The 21384-nt window shown below is 36.7% G+C and overlaps 2 protein-coding genes across 2 annotated transcripts; both read right to left on the bottom strand.

Annotated features, from left to right (window-relative positions):
* Window positions 1-423: 423 nt before the first annotated feature.
* LOC140225515 (cytochrome P450 4A2-like) lies at window positions 424-7596 on the bottom strand. The gene is made up of 4 exons (XM_072304674.1): window positions 7470-7596; window positions 4788-5019; window positions 3823-4002; window positions 424-1889 (listed from the first exon to the last, which is right to left on the bottom strand). Exons 1-4 carry the CDS (start codon window positions 7509-7511, stop codon window positions 1705-1707), a joined length of 639 nt encoding a protein of 212 aa, XP_072160775.1. The 5' UTR covers window positions 7512-7596; the 3' UTR covers window positions 424-1704.
* A 173-nt stretch (window positions 7597-7769) lies between these two features.
* LOC109036074 (cytochrome P450 4d10-like) lies at window positions 7770-21161 on the bottom strand. Its single transcript, XM_072304742.1, has 8 exons — window positions 20092-21161; window positions 18050-18280; window positions 16915-17021; window positions 15813-15900; window positions 14885-15070; window positions 10635-10704; window positions 8533-8659; window positions 7770-7859 (listed from the first exon to the last, which is right to left on the bottom strand). Coding segments are annotated over exons 1-8 (900 nt in total). The 5' UTR covers window positions 20093-21161.
* Between the last annotated feature and the right edge of the window lie 223 nt (window positions 21162-21384).

The following is a 21384-nucleotide window of genomic DNA, read 5'->3' as shown; positions in this document are numbered from 1 at the left end:
AGAGGAATCAATGATGGACGTGAACTTATTAGAAGGCAATTTGAAATATGATGGAGTTTTTTTTGGCCATCGTGCATAAAAAGTTCAGCTTAAAGCTGATATCTCATTATAGAGGGAATAAGCTCACACACAAGCACAATTTCCCCTGAAAGAGATACGCTGTTTGGAGCACCACTAGTTACGTCCATTCAGGAGGGCAACTGCAGATGCGTTTCGGCCTTGTTGGGCCAATCCTCATTGCAGTGCAGTCTCCTGAAGGGAGGGGAAATTGTGCTTGTGTGTGAGCTTTTTCCCTCTGTAATGAGATATTAGCTTTAAGCTGAACTTTTTACGCACGATGGCCAAAAAAACTTCATCATTGTTTTGCGACTCGTGCGTGTACCGCAATCAGTTTGGGGAATTTGAAATATGTTTTAATTGATAGATGGATGGATAGATAGATTTATTCTGGAAAAAGAAACATTAATCATTACAAAAATTACCATCTCCACCTATAGCAAGCATACTACATATAATATCTTAACAAAAGTTTACATATAACTATTACAACGAAGTAAATATATTACACTAAAGTTTCATGATAATCTTATCTTATCTTACAATATTATAAAATCGTAAGCCCTAAAATTGTCGAGATCTGTTCCGCGGTGTCCTGAAGTTACCGTTAGGGCGAGAGTATGGAAATTTTACGGAGTTGTGACATTATGTGCTGTAGCACGGCGCGATCTCCTTTTTTGGATTTTTCATTTTTAGCCAAGTTATTGCGAAATCTATTTTTGCCTATTTTGTGACTAATATTGATCCTATGAACTTGAAATTCGTTATGATGAAGGGGCGAGCTGAAATGGTTATGCTAAAGCTTTTTGTCCATAAAATGAATACAATTGGTCGAGTTATCGCGAAAAATCTAAAAAATTCACCGCGTCTATGTCAAGGTGTACAGAGCATGCCATTGAATTCTCAACATAGACCTTTCTACCCACTGATGCAGCTTTACACGCACACGTGCACCTCGAAGCCCGATTTTTCAAATTTTTACCCACACGAGAGTGATTGCCTTTTTTCCAAATTTGCGAAATTGGGACAAATAATGTGGTTGTCAGATTGCGCAGAAATAACACGGATTCTCTTTAAAGACAAATGAGCGTTTTCGATATTTTTGGGACAGACGGCAGCGTCCTAAAAAACCCATAAAACTCTCTCGCGACAGTTTACGAGCCGAGAGGGTCGCGGTCGCCCTCGCCCGAGCCCTTGGGTGACGTGAGCCTTGCTATGCATATATTCTTATGGGTCTTGGGGCTCATATCTTAATGCACATAGTTCCGTTTGGCAGAAATACGTCCAATTCTACGGCAGTCAACTTTAACTACGTCACGACTGATCAAAAGTCAACCATCCAGAGTCAGCTGGAAACTCATTTCACCGAAAAAAAAAAAAAACCTCGGGGGCCCAGATGGTTCATGCCTTCGGTCTTACCCTCTCAGTTCTTGAAACACATTTACGACCTGGGGGTTGGGTCGCGGAGCGGCCAGGGGGCGTAGCCCCCTAGTTAGATAATAATAAGCTAATAGCAGGTGGCACGCACCTAATCAGTCTTATATATTGTAAACAAAGTATACTGTTCACTAGACAGTATACATGTTAGAGTGGTGGTGGAACCCTGAGCAAAATTGTTTAAGTAAATTTTAGGCGACTGTTTGAATCTCACTCATTGTGCCATTCTCTTCTTTGAATTTTAACCCTGAGACCATTAACTGGTACCGGCATGAACAAAATTCGAAACTCCAAGTCCGTCATATTTTCCGGTGGTTTTTCGTTGCTCGAAAAAGTGTAGTGCAATAGCGTATTTGCTATCATTAATTTCATTGACCGCATAGCGTATTTGTATCCTGCAAAAAGCAACATGAAAAATTGAAAAATACATTCAAATACTTTCATATTCTATTGATCATATTCATATTAACCGCCATTTGAACACATTAATGATTTGCTGCAAATATCACACGACTATACAAATGTGTGCAATGTCTGGAGACGCAGCTATTTGGACTCTCAAGCAGCAGTGAGTGGTATCAGCCAGAGATGGAGGCGAGTTTTTCAATCTAAGCTTATACATTAAATTTTCTGCGAATCAAAAACCTCAACCAATACAAATCGTCGTTTGTCGGACGAAAGAACTTACCTCTATTCCAAAGTTGCAAATTTGATTCTAATAATTCATTTTTTTACGATATTGTTTCTGAACAATTTTTGTCGAACATTTTCTGATTTTTGCATGAGATCCAAAGAAAAATCAGAGAAATATGCAGTTCGAAACGCTGTAATTTATGAGATCAACTTTGGCAACATTGAAATGTAGTGACGTTCTTTCTAAGGGAAGAGACGAAATGAGCGCAACATATGGAGACGTACGTCTTGGTGCTCTCACTTAGCGCAAGGTGTTAGACGAAAGAAATATCGATCAAGTAATGTATGATGTACTTCATACCTCAATTTAAATAAGGAGGGGATTAAAACATGGGTAAACAAGGCTAAAACATTACACACACTAAAAATCAGGACGTTTGACTGAAATCTGAGATTGACCGTTACCAGCTCAATCTCAGCTGCAAAAAGAACCGCACAATTGCGGCCACCCCGATATTGCATAAATAAATAAATGTGCACAAAATTCGTCATGTAAAATAACTCTCAAAAGTCTGAATTTGCTTTATGGTCTTGATAGCGTCACCTCTTAAAGTTCAAAAAAGTATCTCCAGAAAAGATGGACTCCTTTCATAATCCGTTGGTCCTCCATTATATAAAAGGAAAAGCCACTTACATCAAGCAGAAACCGCTGCCATCCAGCTATTTTATTATTGATTCAAAATATAATCTTCTTGACGGCATATTTAAGAACGTTTCTACCTAAATCGAGTCACTTTTTTCTCGGATGAAATTCAGAAATTATGCTGAGCGTTATTAGATAGGATGTTAGGACTTAGTGAGTTTGTGGACTACCGTTCTCTTTTTGTGCCGTAGTATCTTGATTTATTTTGAGAAATTCAGAAATTATGCTGAACGTTATTAGATAGGATGTTAGGACTTAGTGAGTTTGTGGACTACCGTTCTCTTTTTGTGCCGTAGTATCTTGATTTATTTTGAGAGGAAAGCTCCGTAGTCTTCAAGGATGCCTGTCACGATTAATATGTTGGGGCGCCTTCAATTTGATGTGATACTGTGCATCACCTCTGTTGTGAAATAGTTGCTTGAGGCGCCGTGGCACTTAGTGGGCAGGCGGCCAGCGCCTACAAACCTAAGGGGATACTTTAAGCATTGCGCAGTGCGTGAAGTATCCCCTTAGGTTTGTAGGCGCCAGTGCGCCGCTGCGCTGCATGTTAGGCTCTAACATTTAAACTTGCGGAGTCACCGTTTTTCAACTCATGATTTTGGAACGTTTGTACTCTCTGCATGGATTATTCTCATTTAAATTGATGGGGGGAGGGGGAAATATGTATGAAAGGAAAACATAATGTGTGTTTTGTGAATATTAAGGTGGTTCCGTGTCAAAGTTAATGATTTCAGCAGCACTTTAATTTTTTCTTTTTATTTTGTGCTTTACTGTGCTGCAGCGTGGTGCACGCGCAACCAAACGCTCAAAATTGGACGTTTGCCAAAATTGAAACGTTGCCTCGTTTCTCCTGATAATTTTTTTTTTTTTTTTTGAGAAAAGTTAGGAAAGTTCTCTATGTTCGCTTTTTTGGATTGAATGGACTTTTTTAGCTGAAACTCGGAATCAACGTTTTGGTATGAAATAATATATATATTCAAAATAAAACTTACCAGGACAGACTCTCGGGCCGCTTAAAAACGGGACAAATGCTCCTTTGGGCCGCTTGCTCTCAAGGTTGGGAGAGAAATGTCCTGGGTAGAACTTATTTGGTTTTTGCCAATATTCAGGATCGTGGTGCATCAAGTAAAGGAACATAAACACCTCTATCCCAGCCGGTATCGTCAAATTTTCTGAAATTAAGGACATCAACTGAGACATTCGTCGTGCTGAGGAAAAACGCCGAGTAAACCTTTAGGCGTTGCCAAATTTCCTTTGATAAAACACGAATTTCCTTGTAAACTTATGAATACTTTTCCTTCCAATTTTGCAGGGAATTTTGTTCCCAATTTAATCTAAAATATCTGAAAATTTCAAGTTAAAATATGCACAACATTCCTCAGAAATGAACGTATTTCTATGAAACGGAACTATGTGCATTATGACTTAAGCCCTGTTATGCACATTTTTTTGTGGGTCTCAGGGCTCATGTCTTAATGCACATAGTTTCGTTTGGCAGAAATACGTCCAAATAAAGGTTGTAGGCGGAAAAACTTGGTAACGCTCGAATGTTTATGCGGCGTTTTTCCTTAACAAGGCAGTACATACGTTGCTATATCGTCGACACATGAGGGGCTTGGAGGGCAAGGCCCATAAGTGCATTATTGCTATTTCGAGAAATAGGTGTTTGAAGTTTCGAAATTACATGGATCTTTATGGCAGAAAAAAATTTCAAACTGACTTTTTGATTCTTAAAAATTGGAATTTGGTAGCGAATTTTTCACAGGATATGCGTGAAGACTAGTTTCACTTGGTTTCATTAATATCTCAATTTTTTCAAAAACTGCACTTATGCGCTTTGTTCTCCAATCCCTGCATATTGGATTTCGAAAATTTACTCATCGATGACGTCATCCGTGCACTCGTGACTCATCAGATGACTTTTTATTCTTGATGTCAGTCTATCAAAAAATCATACCATTGACTTTGAGATCTTCGGTGATTTTCCGTCCTGTGAACGGAGGTCCGTAATGCCGAAGGGTTTCTTTGATGACCATCTCGAGGTAAACCAACTTATGTAGATCTTCTGGAGTAACCTGCTCCCCATCGCATATCTCATCGATCTCTTTACACACCCGTTCTTGAACTTCTGGAAACATTGCTAACAACTTGAACACCCACGCCGTCGTATTAGCTGTGGTTATGGAGCCCTATATAAATGAAAATATTACGAATTAAATTAACATGGAAACAACATTGATTGCATTTTGTAGAAAGGAACCAAGAGCGTTCCGATGTTGCAAGGATTATGCACTTTAGGTACACTGAAAAAAATGGTATGCTGTTTTAGCACCTAAGATGTCAAAAATGTGTCTGGTGATCCTAAGATGCTACCGTGATTGCCCACTCAGTTGAATTTGCATTCATAGGATGTAAAGTTAACTGCGAGGGCAGTAAAGGCAGCATCATGGGATCACCAGACACATTTTTGACATCCTAGGTGCTAAAACAGCATATTATTTTTTTCAGTGTACATAATTTGCAATAAAATGATTTGTATCGTGCAATGTATTTGCTCCCTATCTTTGCATGGAGAGTTTGTCTTAATGTAGAGGTAGACTCTCAGGATAGCGTGGGATATCCCCTCCATTTTAGCCTCAACTTGAGAGCTTTTTTGAGCTTGGGATTTGATTACGGGGAAAACCAGTGGCACCATCGTGTTTCTCGCGAACTTTTGCATAAGAATCAACAGTCAAATCGCGAATTCCTCACACATTCAACATCGATCTCCATTCGGGCATTAATACTGTTGTTGACATTACGATATAACGATCAGACATGATACAGCAGTGCAGAGTTTATACAAGGTGACCGCGACCACCCGAGCCGGGCTTTCTTCTCGGTTATTTTATGTCAGTTTATGGTTTTTGCCAACGTACGGAGCCGCTCATCAGTTCAATATTCAATCGATAAATTTTCAAATGATGACATGAATTTATACAAAGAAATACTTGTGGTATTAAAAATTATGTGGTATGCACGGAACTGAGGCTGTCCGTCATTTTTCTGACTCTTAAAATTTAGCCTTTACAAAATCTCAAAAAAAAGGAGAAAAAAAAATCAGTAAATAAAGTACTATTTAAATTGCCAAAAATCTGTCACCAAATGAGCGAAATAACACGGAGGGACATTTTCTGTTGGATCAATAGAAATTCTAATCAATAATTCCTGAGCAAAAATATTTGCTCAGTGAACAGGAAATTCCCTTGTTTCTAATGGTGTCTCTGTTATTTCAGAGAGACGTCCTCTCACTTAAAAGAGATTTTCGGTTGACGTAACGAGAATTCTTATCCGAAAATTATTCATTTTTTTTTTAAATGTGTGGATATACAACATTTTAACAATTATTAACTGGAATGTTTTTCTAAGTAAGAGATATACAGGGTGGGCCAGAAGTTCCAGGACGGTCGGCTAACTTTTTAACGGTTCGAGATAGAAAAATGAAACTTTGGGAATGTTCCTATCTCAAAGGGGACCATCTTATGGGGGAGTCAAAATTTTGGTCCCCCCTAAGGGAGGGGGCGGGGGGCCCCCAACTTTTTTTTTTCAAATGGCAACCCCTATCTTGTGATACCTCATTCGAAAGACCATAAAAAACTAAGAATTTTGGCGCAAACCGCAGATCAATATCTTAATTTTTGACCGAGTTATGATAGGATCAAAGGTCAAATTTGACCTATTTTCAAAAAATCACAACTCCGGTTCAAATTATCGTAAAGAAAAAAATAAAACGAGAAAATTTACGAAATTGTGTTTGCTTTTTTGTAAACATTGCAGAAATCACTTCGAACTAATTTTAAGGGGGGGTTCGGACCCCCAAATACGTCAATTCAAAGGTCATGTAATTTTCCAGTGAAATAAACCAATTTCCCCTAGATTTGCCTCCACATTATCTCAGTAAGGTCAAAATCAGTTCAACATTACGTTGGGCAAGTCCCCAGATTTCAGGAAAAGTTAAAAAAAACCCAATTTAAACGGTCAAATTTAATGTCCTTAAATTGCGTTTTTTTTAACTTTTCCTGAAATTTGGGGACTTGCCCAACGTAATGTTGAACTGATTTTGACCTTACTGAGATAATGTGGAGGCAAATCTAGGGGAAATTGGTTTATTTCACTGGAAAATTACATGACCTTTGAATTGACGTATTTGGGGGTCCGAACCCCCCCTTAAAATTAGTTCGAAGTGATTTCTGCAATTTTTACAAAAAAGCAAACACAATTTCGTAAATTTTCTCGTTTTATTTTTTTCTTTACGATAATTTGAACCGGAGTTGTGATTTTTTGAAAATAGGTCAAATTTGACCTTTGATCCTATCATAACTCGGTCAAAAATTAAGATATTGATCTGCGGTTTGCGCCAAAATTTTTAGTTTTTTATGGTCTTTCGAATGAGGTATCACAAGATAGGGGTTGCCATTTGAAAAAAAAAAGTTGGGGGCCCCCCGTCCCCTCCCTTAGGGGGGACCAAAATTTTGACTCCCCCATAAGATGGTCCCCTTTGAGATAGGAACATTCCCAAAGTTTCATTTTTCTATCTCGAACCGTTAAAAAGTTAGCCGACCGTCCTGGAACTTCTGGCCCACCCTGTATTAGCACTTACAGCAAAATACATTTCAGAGATCTCAGCAGTGACTTGCTTCATCGAAATTATTCCTGCCTCAAAATTATCCAATAAAATGTCCAAAAATGACCGGAAATTTTCTGAAAGTAGGAGAAAATTGCAAGTAGTTAAATCGAATTCTAAATCACGAACAGTATCGTCCAATTTAAATTCATTTACTTTTTCACTTTCTCTTAATATCTTTTAAACGACTCCATTGAAAGTTCTGAGCCATATAGCTTCATTTTTGGGTCGTCATCCAAATTAATTTAGGAATGCTCTCAAAGATGCAGTCAATAATTAAAAATTATTTTTGAAAGAAATGTATTCACCTTCAGACTCAGTTGCTACCACACCTTCTTTTCGCGCTTTCATCCTCTGTTCAATCCCCTGTAAACATAACAGTAGAAATTACTTTTACATCGATGCATCGTTTCTACTGAAAAGAGTCTCAACACTGCAACAAGATAGAAATTATCACAATACCTTAAAATTTATATTATTTGCACCAAATGAGTGAAATTAGAAACTGACATTGAAGAAACAATCGAAGCTTTTCAACGATAGAAATTAGGCACCACCACCACAGCAAATGTTCCGTCATCAAAATGCTACGCAGAATACAATGAACATACCAAAAATTTTCAAAATTATCTCATATGTAAGAAATCAATGTACCATACCCGTTGGGCAAATTAAGCATTGAAATCAACATATACATCAAGCAAACAATTAGAGCTTGATTTCATACATTTGTTATCCTTCCTCTGATGCAAGCAAAATTTTAACTTTATTAAAAAAAAATTGTTCTCCGGAAAATTCTTCCGTTCTGAAATATACCGAAATTTCTTTAGTACTCGATTTAAGTCCGTACACAAACTTTTGTTTTTCTATGATTGGGAAGTGTGAAACTCTACCTTACAACCACACGATGTTTGTATACATAATACCGTAGAAAAAAACCACTTACATTTTTTCTTTCCCTTTTTTCCTCTCGAATGTATTTGAAGATTTATTAGAAACATGTAAAACAATTTCCCATAAAAAAAATATTAAAATTTACCAATTTGACAAAATCCAGTCCTGGGTTGTACGTTTTTCTAAACGATGTCTGTTGCCCGGAAAGAAGATATGTAAAGTCCGGCCAAAATATTGGTTGAAACGCCCTCTCGAACATCATTTCTATGGCCCTGCGTAGAATGAAAAGTTATGAACACCAGTTACACTACACATATTACATACTTATGCAATCATTAATGGGAAAGAAACTTTAGTCCAAGGAAATGAACTTTTAATGAGAGCAATTCCAAGTTTAGCCCAAAGTTTGTTTGTTTTTTTTTTTTGATGGATAGGTCTCTCTGTTATCCCCAGGATGTGTTGCAAAAAAGTCGAGTTTACTTTTGAGTGACACGGAGAGTCCAGAACTGCGTTTTTAGCCGATGATTATGCGCTTAAAAAAAGCGCACTTAATCCTTAATCTACAGATATAATTACCTTCCGGCTACGCGTTTTTTGTGCTGCAAATAAACCGCCAAAGCTTCAGTTGTGTTTTGACATTATGCCGTTCTAAGGAAAAACACCGTATAAGTCTTCATGCGTTGCCACATTTTCGTCAATAAGAAGCAAATTTACCAGGAAAATTCTGGTTATTTTTGTTCCGACCTTTCAGAAAAGTTATTTCGTGATTTAATTTATTATGTCTCTAAATTTGAAGGAAAAAAAATTATTACTTCCTTCAAATAAAACAATTTTCCAAGAGGAAATTTGGCAACATTCGGATTCTCATACGGCGTTTTTCTTTGAAGAGACTAGAGTCCCTTTACACTGAGAGTCAAGACAACACCCCCTCATGGAGTCACAAACGGGAATAAAGATTACAGAAATTGAACGTTTTTCGTAATCTTTGATCGGCTCATTCTCATATTCCTTTCTCCGTTCCTTCTCTCATTCCGTCTGTTCCTTGCCGAACCGGTAATTCCCTGGTCCATTCCAGAATATAATCTTTGCAATCAGTGAAAATGTAATCTTTATTCCCGTTTGTGACACAGTGAAGGCCTAAAATACGGGAACCAATCAGAAATGGATTCACATTGTCTTGACTCTCATTATAAAGAGACTCTAGAAGAGACAACATGGTTGTATCAAAATGTTTGTTGAAAAATTTTCGAATTGAAGTTTTTCTTTATAAATTGAGGTCCATTCCCCATAACGTAAGGCGCAATTATTAAAACGTAGTATTAAAAATCATTCAGGTGGAGAGGCAGTTTGATCCATCCCTAGAGTATTTAAGAGTTGCAAGAACGAAAAGCATTTCTTGGAGGATCATTTTTTCCGGTGCCCTCTTGTACTAATATCGAGCAATTGAACTGTTAGATTCTTAAATCATAAACTTTGGGGAATTTGGTCCCGATGAGAAACTCATCTAATTCATGCTTATTAAACTCGTTTTTTGTTTATGCTTTAAGGTTTATCTACAGCTCCGTGAAGTAAGAAATTTCTCCGCGCAGGGGGCGCCACCGCTGTGTTTTAGAGTCCGTACAGCTCCACGTGAGTCCTTGAGCTTTTATAAAAGTTGAAGGAATTTCTGTTTAAATCGAAGAGTTATAAGTTCTAGCCATAACATTCTTCTTCCTATTGACCCTAAAAACAACGTGAAAAGTCATTTCTGAAGCTCTGCCATTTGATCCCAGAAAAAAGTAGGGTTAAGCATGATGACCTTGATGCAACCAATCGCGCTTGATCGCTCTCAGCAGTTGGCAGATATCTCTCTCCCACCGTGAGCTGTCTCTCTCGCACTTACAGATATCCCTTAAGAGAAACTGGGATCAATTTACAGCTTTTATTATTAGACTTTCAAAGCTCGCGTTTGTTTCTAAGGATTCCAGACGTATGCTGCTATAGAACTTATGAGTCTTAGAATTTAAGATACCTATTGTGATATTTAAATAATCACTGATTTCGGAGTCGGATTTTAGCAGCGCGACGTGGTGGATTTTTTCGGAACTACAGCTGAAGATTAACCTTAATGAAAAATTGATTTTAAGCGATGATAAGGTGATCGATTCTTAAAATACTAATGTCAAACACTTCAGTCGGGTGAGAGGAGACATAGCGTCTTGGACTGACAAAAAACGAGGAAAGGAAATGAAATGTAATTTTTCTTACCTACTCATGGCAATGGACAGATACTCAAGATTATTTTTCTGAACGTCCATCTCACAGCCAATCATGTTATCTGCAAATAAGGCAATAATTGGAATATTTCATTCACCAACTGATATTCTAATTTAAGTAAACTCAATCCACGATTTCCTGCGTGTGATACTTTGATAGTCTCGGCATTCATATTTATCCAAGCTTACGGTGGGACAATAAGGTTTGCTCCCTTTTTCTCATACTATTGAAAGTATACCAATGCAGAAAGAGGCTTAAAAAGAAATAAATGCATCGAAAATACAAGTATGTAAGAGAACAGGGGAGAAATTGATGAATAGAGGAAATTGGAGGGTTAATTATTATGTTCCCTTTGAATGTTGGATAGTGTAAACACGGTAAAAATACACTGATCTGCCAGAGGTGCAGCGAAAAGAAAATTTCGACGGCGTAAGTCCGCAATCACATATCTCGTTTACGGTGTCTGAGAATCTCCGCCTCTATGTATTTTTTTTAATGGAGAACAAATTGACATCATTCCTAAAACACGGAAAAAAACAAGGTAGTCAGGAGTACCAGAAATGGGCACTCCCTACTAGCGTGCGGTAGCGAAAAACGCGCCAGCTACCCTGCTGGTTGTCTAAACTGCCGTGCGCCGGTAGACCCAAGGTAGTCATCTCAACCACCGTGGCAGTAGCTTCAACTACCGGAAAATAGTTGAGACAACTACCGTGGTGGCCACCGTGACTGCCACAGTAGTTGTCTCAACTACTTTCCGGTGGTTGAGACGACTACCTTGGGTCTACAGGCGCACGGCAGTTTAGAAAACCAGCAGGGTAGCTGGCGCGTTTTTCGCTACCGCACGCTAGTAGGGAGTGCCCATTTTTGGTACTCCTGACTGCCGTGTTTTTTCTCGTGGGGAGGGGGGGGGGGGCTAGGGTGCCCATTAATACATAATGTCGAGATATTTAATGAAAGGGGAGGGGGAGAGATGATTCCAAATTTCCCTCAATAGAGGAAAAGATCCTATGTACCCTCTGGAAGAGATGCAAAAATCCCCGTTGGTCCTGCTAAGACCAATAGGGATTTTTGCATCCCTCCCAGAGGGTACATGGGATATTGTCTTCTATTGAGGGGAATTTGGAATCATCTCTCCCCCCCCCCCCTTTCATTAAATCTCTCGACTTCATGTATTAATTTGCAATAATAAAGTCACATTGTTTATTTTAATATCTGAGAGAAATTTAAATGAAAAATGAAGAGACCTCCCTCGGTCACTATTTGAGGCTAAAAAAGACATTCGGACCTTCAAAAGCGGGGCTCTTGTGTCATAATTTTGAAAATATTTAGTCAGACAGCACAGCAAATTTTAATCAAAATCGATGCCATGAAGCCTAAAATTTAATTTGGAAAATGATCTGGTGTTAGGCATGAAAAACAGTGCAGGGAGAGAAAAAGCTGGTTATTAATTTTTCCTAATTTTCCTTGAATTCATTTTTTTTTTTAAATTCCCAAGTAACTTCAGTTCCTCCCAATTTTGAATCGCTGATCGGTCGTTGTAGGTGCATATGTTGAAGGCAAATAGTCAAATCAGGCATTTGGTTGAATGCCTAGGCAAATGGTCAAATATTTTCACTTAGACTGAAATTCTGATTATTTTACTAACTGTAGACAAAATAATGCTCTGATCATGTGGGAAGGAATTCTCTGTAGAAATTTGCTTCATACAATGATAAATACCTGAGTTATTTCTAGTCCTAGATTGCACATTTATCTCAAAATACACAGCATTTAATAAAATAAACTTATTTCACAATTTGGACAGCTGAAGAAATGTGAGGAGCATTTTTGAATAGGAAAGGCAATAACAGTCTGTACTTTAATGGATTTTCACACTTTAAATATTGGAAATTCGAGAGGTCTCTGTGAAAACATAAGAAACCTCGCAACATCTGAAAATTTGACTATCTGCCTAGGTATTTGATAAAATGCCTAATTTGACTATTTGCCTTTGACACATACACATCTCTCTAAACAAGAATTAAGCACGATTGAAAAATAAAAAAAAATACCTCATTAGGTCTAGGAGCAATGATTGGTTCATGCAAGGAACAGTATCTCTATTCAAGTCAGTGAGAAAACTTGCTTGAAGAGAACTGATTAAAGATCACTCTCATGAAATACAAATACAAATTCTGCATACACCATTTTAAAACTTAAGTATCAAGAAAGGTTTACAGAACTGCACAACTTATTATAATATCTAGTTCTTGTTAGAATATGAAGTTGGATGGGCATAAGACATTCAATGTAGGTATGCTAAAACTAATTCTCTCTGCGAAGAGCACTAGAGTCGTTAATAAAATAAAATGTGAGAATATCCTGATCGGTCACAATTGCAGAGAACATGGATAGTGTTGAAGCGGAGAATAAAATAAAACACTGACTCACCAGACAATTTTTGCGATTGAATCAGAAGGTATGAAGTTTCTGCAGAGTTGGATGTGAATCTCTTGAGTACACTACACTTTCTGGTTTTTTTTTTTTTTCATTCGCCTTTCATTAAATAATAGATGCACCACTGATTTTCATTTCAAAAATTATAAGATGAAAGTCCATATGTAGAGGTAACATGCATTTAAGCAACAACTCACTGTGCGCGCACCTGACAATAATTGCACAATCTTTAAGGTAAGAGCGTAAGCTTAAGCAGTGAGGCTGCAACTATTGGGTGAAATAGATGAATCAACACTGCTAAATTTTCAAACAAATACTGAGACTGCAAGATGCAATCAGCTGAGTAATTTGTTTAAAAAGTCATACAGCTATCAATTACTCTTTAAGGAGGAAGATGTTTTGAGGTTATACCGATGGGCTCATGTATCTCTCTGAATCAGACTCCTATTAAATTCAGGAGAGCAGGTTCATCAAACAAGAAAACTAACTGAAAAGAACAAAGGGGATTACTGAAAACTGTAGGTGGGTACCTGAGAAACATATGTACTTCAATTGTTAGACAAAATCATTGGAACGAGACAAGCTGGATCTGTGACGTTCGGTTACGTGAGAAAAGCACACTCTGTAGAACTGATTCGGAAGAAGATAGTCTCCTTTTTGTATAGATACGTTAACATTCTCACTTCGTTACCATGGCTTTGGAAGAAATAGAAATCACAAATTACAACGAGTGCCGAACTTGATCCTGGAGGCACAAGGTTGATGAAACAAAGAGGTGCCTAAATGGACGTTCCTGAGTACTTTAAGTAACTGATAAGCTATGAGACACACAATTCAGAGTTTCAAATACAAAAACTCAGCACTGTTTTTTAATTATTCAGGGATATGAGAGTTGATTTGAGATAAAATGAAGCATTCGACACTGCACAAGCGTGGCTGATAACAAAGGAGGATGATCACAGAGAACAGAATTGATAGACGGTGCACATTTCTCACTCACCCAGCTCCAGCTGTCCAAATGTTGCCGGCTCGGACCACACGCGGCAAATTCAAATATCATTATACTTATATGCACTTGTGATTGAAATTATTCACTCCATTTCCACGATCGGATTCAAAGCCCACGCCATTCTCACGCGTGGAAAGCTGGCCGTACCCGACGCCATTTTAATTTGAACTAAATTGTAACGGAAATTTTGAAGGAGGGCAGCACACGCGAGGTAGTTATTACAACCAGCCGACAGCAGACAACCCAGGAAAACGTATTAGCCACCGCACGGTAGTTATGTTTACCTGAGCGGGTTCGTCACCTGCACTGGCACTCTGGTAGTAGCACCCAGCACGTCGGTTCCAATTACCATTTCGCCAACTACAACCGTCAACTGTCCCCCTAACAACCTTTTTTTTTTCCGTGAAGTTTATGCAGAATTTTCTTCGCACAGAGAAGAAAAATCACAACAGTTTTAAAGAATTGCCGTTGAGTAGTTTTCCGTTAAAAAAATAAAGTATGACGGGAAGTCTGCGATGTCGCAAACAAAGTTATGTAATTGCCGTCTTACACCGTTGATTTTTGATTTTTAATTGCATTCATTTTAGGTGTACATTTGAGTTAACTTATGAGCCTGTGTCACCAGAGAAAGTTTGGTTGGAAACGGAATGCCTACACCTTCCCCACAAGTGGTATTGTAGGTATAACATACGTATGAATTTAGCCAGACATACAGCTAACATACAGCATACACTGTAAACATATAAAACATATCGCTGCATTTTCAACGACTCCACGTTGGTTTCGCAAAACTTACCACATACTAAATCAAGTGTGCATAAATGAACAGGCAGATGTATGTCAAATTCTTCTCCTGTAGCGTGCTTATCAAGTTTATTCAAGAATTCATTGGTGCGGTATTGAAAATTTCTCTCAAAAACCTTGAAGTTGCTGATACAGAACGTCGGGTTAACAAGTTTTCTCATGTTCCTCCATTCATCTCCTGCAATGCGGAAGAAAATTTCAACAGTTTTAGCCCTATTTTTTTCAGAATTTTTGATCATTCTCATTTGAAAAATCAATTCAGATCCGTTCGACATCAGATTAGGGCGATTTGGGCTTGCTTTAAAATTGGTGGAAACAAAATGATTTGTAGCCTAAAGTCCTATACTAAGATACTTTCTTTGAATCGATATGAAAGAGGTATTATACCTCTTTCAATGAAGTGGATTGAGGTTTTTATTTGGTAATAGGAAGATTCAAAGGATCCTTCATTAAGAAAAGACTGTGATAGATATCATTATCAGTGGTATTCCATGTGAATTTTTAACATGAAATAGTGATAATTTTACCATTACATCAGTAAATATATCACTTAGTGTTGAAAATACCACCATTATTTGTTAAGTCTGCAATAAATTAAGAGTCAAACTGAGCTACCTACCAAAAATCTGGTGATTCTGACAATAATTATTTCTTTTTGTCATGCACAAGTCAAAGCAGTGTCTCTCTCATAAATTAAGGGCTTCGAGGACAAGGCGTATAAATTCAGACAAGTAGATAGTATTTCAAGTCATATGGCTGAAATTTGGAATAACCGAATTCATAAGACTAACTTTTGAAGATATTTGTAAGCATCTCACCTACTATACCTAGACTAAGTTACTCTGACACCGTGCCTGGCGGAGCTCATCTCTCTGAAAAAAAATTTCTTTAAAACACTATCGAACTACATTCAAACGTACCTTGAGCAGAAACAATCGCAGGATACTCAGTTTTTATACATTTATGATGACTGAATTTGTCAGTATTTTCGGAGCTTGCCAGGATTGCCTGCAAATATGGGTAAAATAAAATCATATTTATTCTTCTGTTGCGAGATTTTAATTTCGTCCAGTCATCTAAAGCCATTTATTGTGCACACTTTAAAAGTGTGCGTATTTTGTTATTCGGTGTGTCGTATCATTCTGCTAGATCAGGATTAATTTATCACAATTAATTGAGTCGATCATAATTTTTATTTAATTTTTTTCTCACTCATTTTCATGAAATTGATTTCTTTCAGATCATTAGTTAACTCATCAAATGAAACCATCAATGACGCGTCTTATCAACACTTTACACATGAGTTTGTTTTCCTATTCTTTCTTTTTGACACATACGCTCAAACTGAGTGATCACATCAACTCACGATTACGCTCTGCTATAATTATGCTAGTATGGTGTAATTACTTGATCATACAAAAAGTAATCTGGACGCTTTTTCATCACGAATGAATTATTACATTAAATTTTCTGCGAATTAAAAACCTCAAAAATCCACATAAATCGTCGTTTGTCGGCCGAAAATACTTAACTCTATTCTAAAGTTGTGAAATTGACTTAAAAAATTCATTTTTGCGATTTTTTAAAACAATTTTTCCAAAATTTTTTTATTTTTGCATGAGATCCAAAGAAAAATCAGAGAAATTTTCAGTTCGAAACGCTCAAGATTCTCATGGTAAAAATGCAATTTATGTGATCAAATTTGGCAACATTTACGTTCTTTCATGAGGTAAAAGATGAAATGAGCGCAAAATATGGAGATGCATGTCTTCTTGCTCTCATGTAGCACAAGGTGTTAAACATAAGAAATATCGGTCAAGGTATGTACAATATACTTCATACCTTAATTTATGTATGAATTATTACCGGTCAAATTCAGAATGAATTAGCTTTATGATAGAAACGAATGGACTATTATTTTTACTTTTCATTTCAATATTAAGGAACTCAAACATAATTGTCTTTCAGTTGTTTTTCAGTGTCGGCGTAGAGTATACAAAAAACATGGTAGCATGCACTCACACTGATGGCCTCTGGATCGCTTGTTAAAACATGAGGAATTCCACACATCCATATGGAAAAATTTCTCGGATAATCTTTACACAAATTTTTCAAGTAACGGCAAGCATCTGAAAATGAATCATGAGTGGTTATCAGTATCGACTAAAAATACCAAAAAATAATGGTTGCAAAATAAATGTATTAAATAAAAATCTCTATACCTAACAAGAAAGCGGAATTCGCAGCCATTGGAAATTTTTTTAAACTAATTTGATTTTAAATATTTTTTCTTCTTCCAAATAGAACAAGAAAAGGTTTTACAACACAATTGTGAGGAGTACAGTAACGCGTAGACAGTATAGGAGAGCGTCGCGATAGCTTCCAGATTTTCAAAGCCCCTTGCTTCGTGCGAAATTTTTCTCACAGTCCGTGCAGATAAATTTCCTATGAGGAACTTCGAAAATTTGAATCTTTTTCAAAGCTCTGTTGCGTCAAAATGACGCGTTTCTGGAAAATTTTGTACACTACGTCACCCATGATTTTTTGCGCTCTTTCACGTGTTGTAATCCGTTTTTCCAAAAACCATCTATCAAAAAAGTTATCAAAATTTTAAAATTCGGTAACCCTCAGAACGGCATTTTCCGAAGACGCGCGTCCTTGAAATCACAAAAAAATGAACAGTACGATAAAAAATAACCTCTTATCACTAAAAAAAGTTGTGCTTGGCTCAAGTATGATGATTCTTGAAATTACTGCAAAGAATTTTTTTTATTTTGATTTCAGCTGAATTTTTCTTGATACAAGGAAAATAAGGCTTGGATTGAGTAAAAAGGTTGTTTATATTAAGCAGCAAAATTCTTCCTTTTAGGAAAAATACTTATTGGCGGCAAAAAGATTCTTTTTTTTCAGTGTACACAAAGTTTCAGCTACTTTACGACAAAATGACGAGGAGTTACATCAGTTTGAAACAAAAAGAATGGCAAATTTGGAGGCGTAAAGTTTCCTTATAAAGCGTTTTTGGGCATTATATGTAATAGGACAAAACAGTCGTATTTGAGCCGAAAAATCGACCCTGAAAGTTAAAAAAGTTAACTTCCGCACACCCTGTATATTTTCTTTCAAGTCAAATCCTGAATTCAAAATTATAAAAACTTACTAGTAGTGTTAATTCCCACTATACGATGTATTGCGCCGAGGAAAGGGAGACCTGTGGGTCCAGGCAATGCAGCCATGAAGGCAAAAATTCGCTGATTTCTCAGTCGTTGCATCAGTGCTCTAAGTAGCAACGCACCAATCAAACACACCCATAGATTTCGGGTGAACTTGGATTGAACTGCTACCTGTGCTATTACCATGAGTGTGAAGTGCGCCCAAAGAAGTTGGAACACTGAAAATAGTGATTCAAAACAAAAAGTTGATCATGGTTTTTTTCGATTAATTCTAAATGAAGATTTCTAATTATATAATAGTTAATTCAAAGCGACTATATTGTAGAAGCTATTGTGACAAGTGGTGTCAGCTCATGGGATTACAGTTTATAATAAAATATTCGATTTTTCCGTTAAACAGGGAATTTGCAGGTGTCTTAAATTTTGCGAATTTCATCTTTAAAATGATGCTGCCAGGAAAACTGAGTACGAGGATATTCTTGGTTTCTAAATTGGACAATTATTGGAGAAAATATGACAAAATAACCTAATCTGCTAAAACACATGTGTTTAAATGGAAAATGCCGCCAGAGGACGTCACAAGGCGATGCATTTCCTCATTTTTAAAGCTATTTTTCTCCAATTTCCTAAGTCAGAAAAAATTATGAAAAATACTGCGAACTCAGCTCATTAGGCACTTTCAGATGAAGCAATACAATTTTTGTGTGCAAATTCTCCATTTTAGAGATAATGTAAGATTGCCCTTTTTAAGTAACACTATTTGAACATTTAATAACTATAATTACTCAGTAAGATGAGAATAGAGAGTTCTATAGTTATAAAGAGTATCTTAGGTTTCCATAATTTTATGTGAAGTCATTCTCATAGTATTACATACAAAACCATATACTTGTCGGAACTCACTGAGATCCACCTTTTAAAACCCATTCAGAACTATCCGTATACTTGCAGCGAGTCAGTTGCTGAATAATTATCGATTGACCTTGATTTGCACGATGAATCTCTATGTGTTGTACTTTCTACATAGGTACATTATACATACGTACGTTGTACATATGTGATTGTTTTTTAAAAGCATATGCTTAATACGAAATATGTTTACGATATGAGCCCTGAGCCCTTTAAATACAAATATCCTCACATGTAAAAATGTTTAAAGATAATGTTAAAAGTATTCGATCGTCTTTTAGTAAGTCTCCGTCTACAGACTACAAATAAGGGGCTTGGAGGACAAGGCGCATAAGTGCAGTTTTTGCTATTTCGAGAAATAGGTGATTGAAGTTTCGATATTTCATAGATCCTCATGGCGGAAAGAAAGTTTAAACTGAATTTTTGATGCGTAAAAATTTGAGTTTTGGGGCGAAATTTTCACAGAATATGTATTTAGACTAGTTTTACTTGAAATTATTAACACCTACATTTTTTCAAAAATTGCACTCATGCGTCTTGTCCTCCAAACCCTTCAAATGAGATCGATGAGGTGATGACCATCAAAACAGACATGTTACAAGAATGCACTTTCATGTTCTTAACCTTGCGTTAAAGTCTCCTAACATTCAAATTTAGTAAAAACCGCAAATGAGGTAATTATTTTGTTGATAGGGTGAAGCCAAATAACTTGTCAGTGTTTGTCCTACACTGTCGTGCTAAGGAAGAACGCCGTATGAACTCCCAGGCGTTGCCAAATTTCCTTTGATAAAACCCAAATTTCTTGGTAAACTCATGAATATTTTCTTTCCAATTTTTAAGATAATTTTGCTCGCAATTTCACCTAAAGTTCCTGAAATTTCAAGGAAAAATATTCATAACTACTACTTCAAATTAAAGCAAGGAAATCAATTGAGACATCACGGTGTAGCCTTACACTAATTAAATTAAATAGTCACTGATTCTATCAGATAAACACGAGACTCAGAAAATAATATTATGAGAAAACAAAACCCTTTTTCTTCATCTAACTTATTGGCTCAATGTAATATGGATCGCTCTTTTTTATATATTTTATTATGTTTTCAAAAAAAGCTCTTACTTGTCACGGGAAGAGGAACTCAATAAACACACGAAAACTGTAACAGAAAACCGAAAATAATCAACAAGCACTGTTTTACGAACACTAGCAGTTCATGAAAACTGTCACGGAATAACTATTCTAATATTAAAATAACATAGAGTGAAAAGTACTCAAAACTCTTCATTCTTTAGTCGAACAGTTTAACTGGTGCTAATATTCTGAAGCAACTGTCGCAAACCGACTCAGTTATTAAAATTATCATCCTCAAAGTGGCAGGCAACCCTCCCAAATAGCAACACTCAATTAATAATTCAGACTCATTAAATGCCTAAAAATATAATCAGGCCTCTTCATGACCTTTCGAACCTTTTTTTGCCACTAGGTTTTGTTTGAACACTTTGACATAATTCTGAAAAATTGATTTAATTCTTAGTATGATCATATTGTAGTTTTTCAGACACTCCCATAATTCAACGAATATTGGATGAATATGGTTCATTGAACTTTAGAGAATATAATATTCTCTCTTTACCCTACCAAACCTTGCAAATAAGACGATCAAGACTTTTTTGCCACTTTTTTCCCTGTATTTTTTCTCAGGGAGATTCAGTATGAATCACGCCCTCCTTAAAGTGTCTGCCATCAATTAAATTAATTGGAAAAGTTCATATCATCCAGCAACTTGTACTTCTTTTTTTTCCACGGGTGATCCTTGTGGAATAATTACCCCACCGACGAATAACCACTTTGATTACGGAATTATGAGGCCATCAAGGGTGTCAGGATGGAAAATAGGTAAGTTTCGCACTATACATTAAATATCAAAGTGAAAGCCGGAGTGCATTTTGCGATCGAGAACTTACATATCGCACAGACAAACTACATGCTGTGCATTTCGACGGTGAAAGTTCCAAACCATGTACCTCGTTTCGGTGTTTGGAAATCCCTGCCCCCAATTTTATTCTTTATAGGTTATAAAGAATAATATATCATTCCTTGAAGTTTTCCCAGAATTTTCTACGAATAGAAATGAAATTTCTTGGCAGTTTTTAAAAATTTCCGTAGAGTAGTTTTTCAGCTAAAAAAAAAAAAAAAAAAAAATATGACTGGAAGTCTACAACGCCGCAAACCGAGACAAGTGGCTTGGAAGTTTCACCGTCGCTGTGGAGCAGAATCTACTATTTTCACGGAGCTGACTCCTCTCTTACGTATAATCACCAATTGAAAAATTCAAATTTAAATTTCCGCAAAGAAAAAAAAGGAATCAATATAGCTTTCTCGCGGTGAACTAAATACAATGGGAATCAATGC

The sequence above is a fragment of the Bemisia tabaci genome, chromosome 9 (genome assembly GCF_918797505.1).
Source record: "Bemisia tabaci chromosome 9, PGI_BMITA_v3".
In the NCBI taxonomy this organism is placed as follows: Eukaryota; Metazoa; Arthropoda; class Insecta; order Hemiptera; family Aleyrodidae; genus Bemisia; species Bemisia tabaci.
This window is presented reverse-complemented; position numbering and strand designations above follow the sequence as displayed.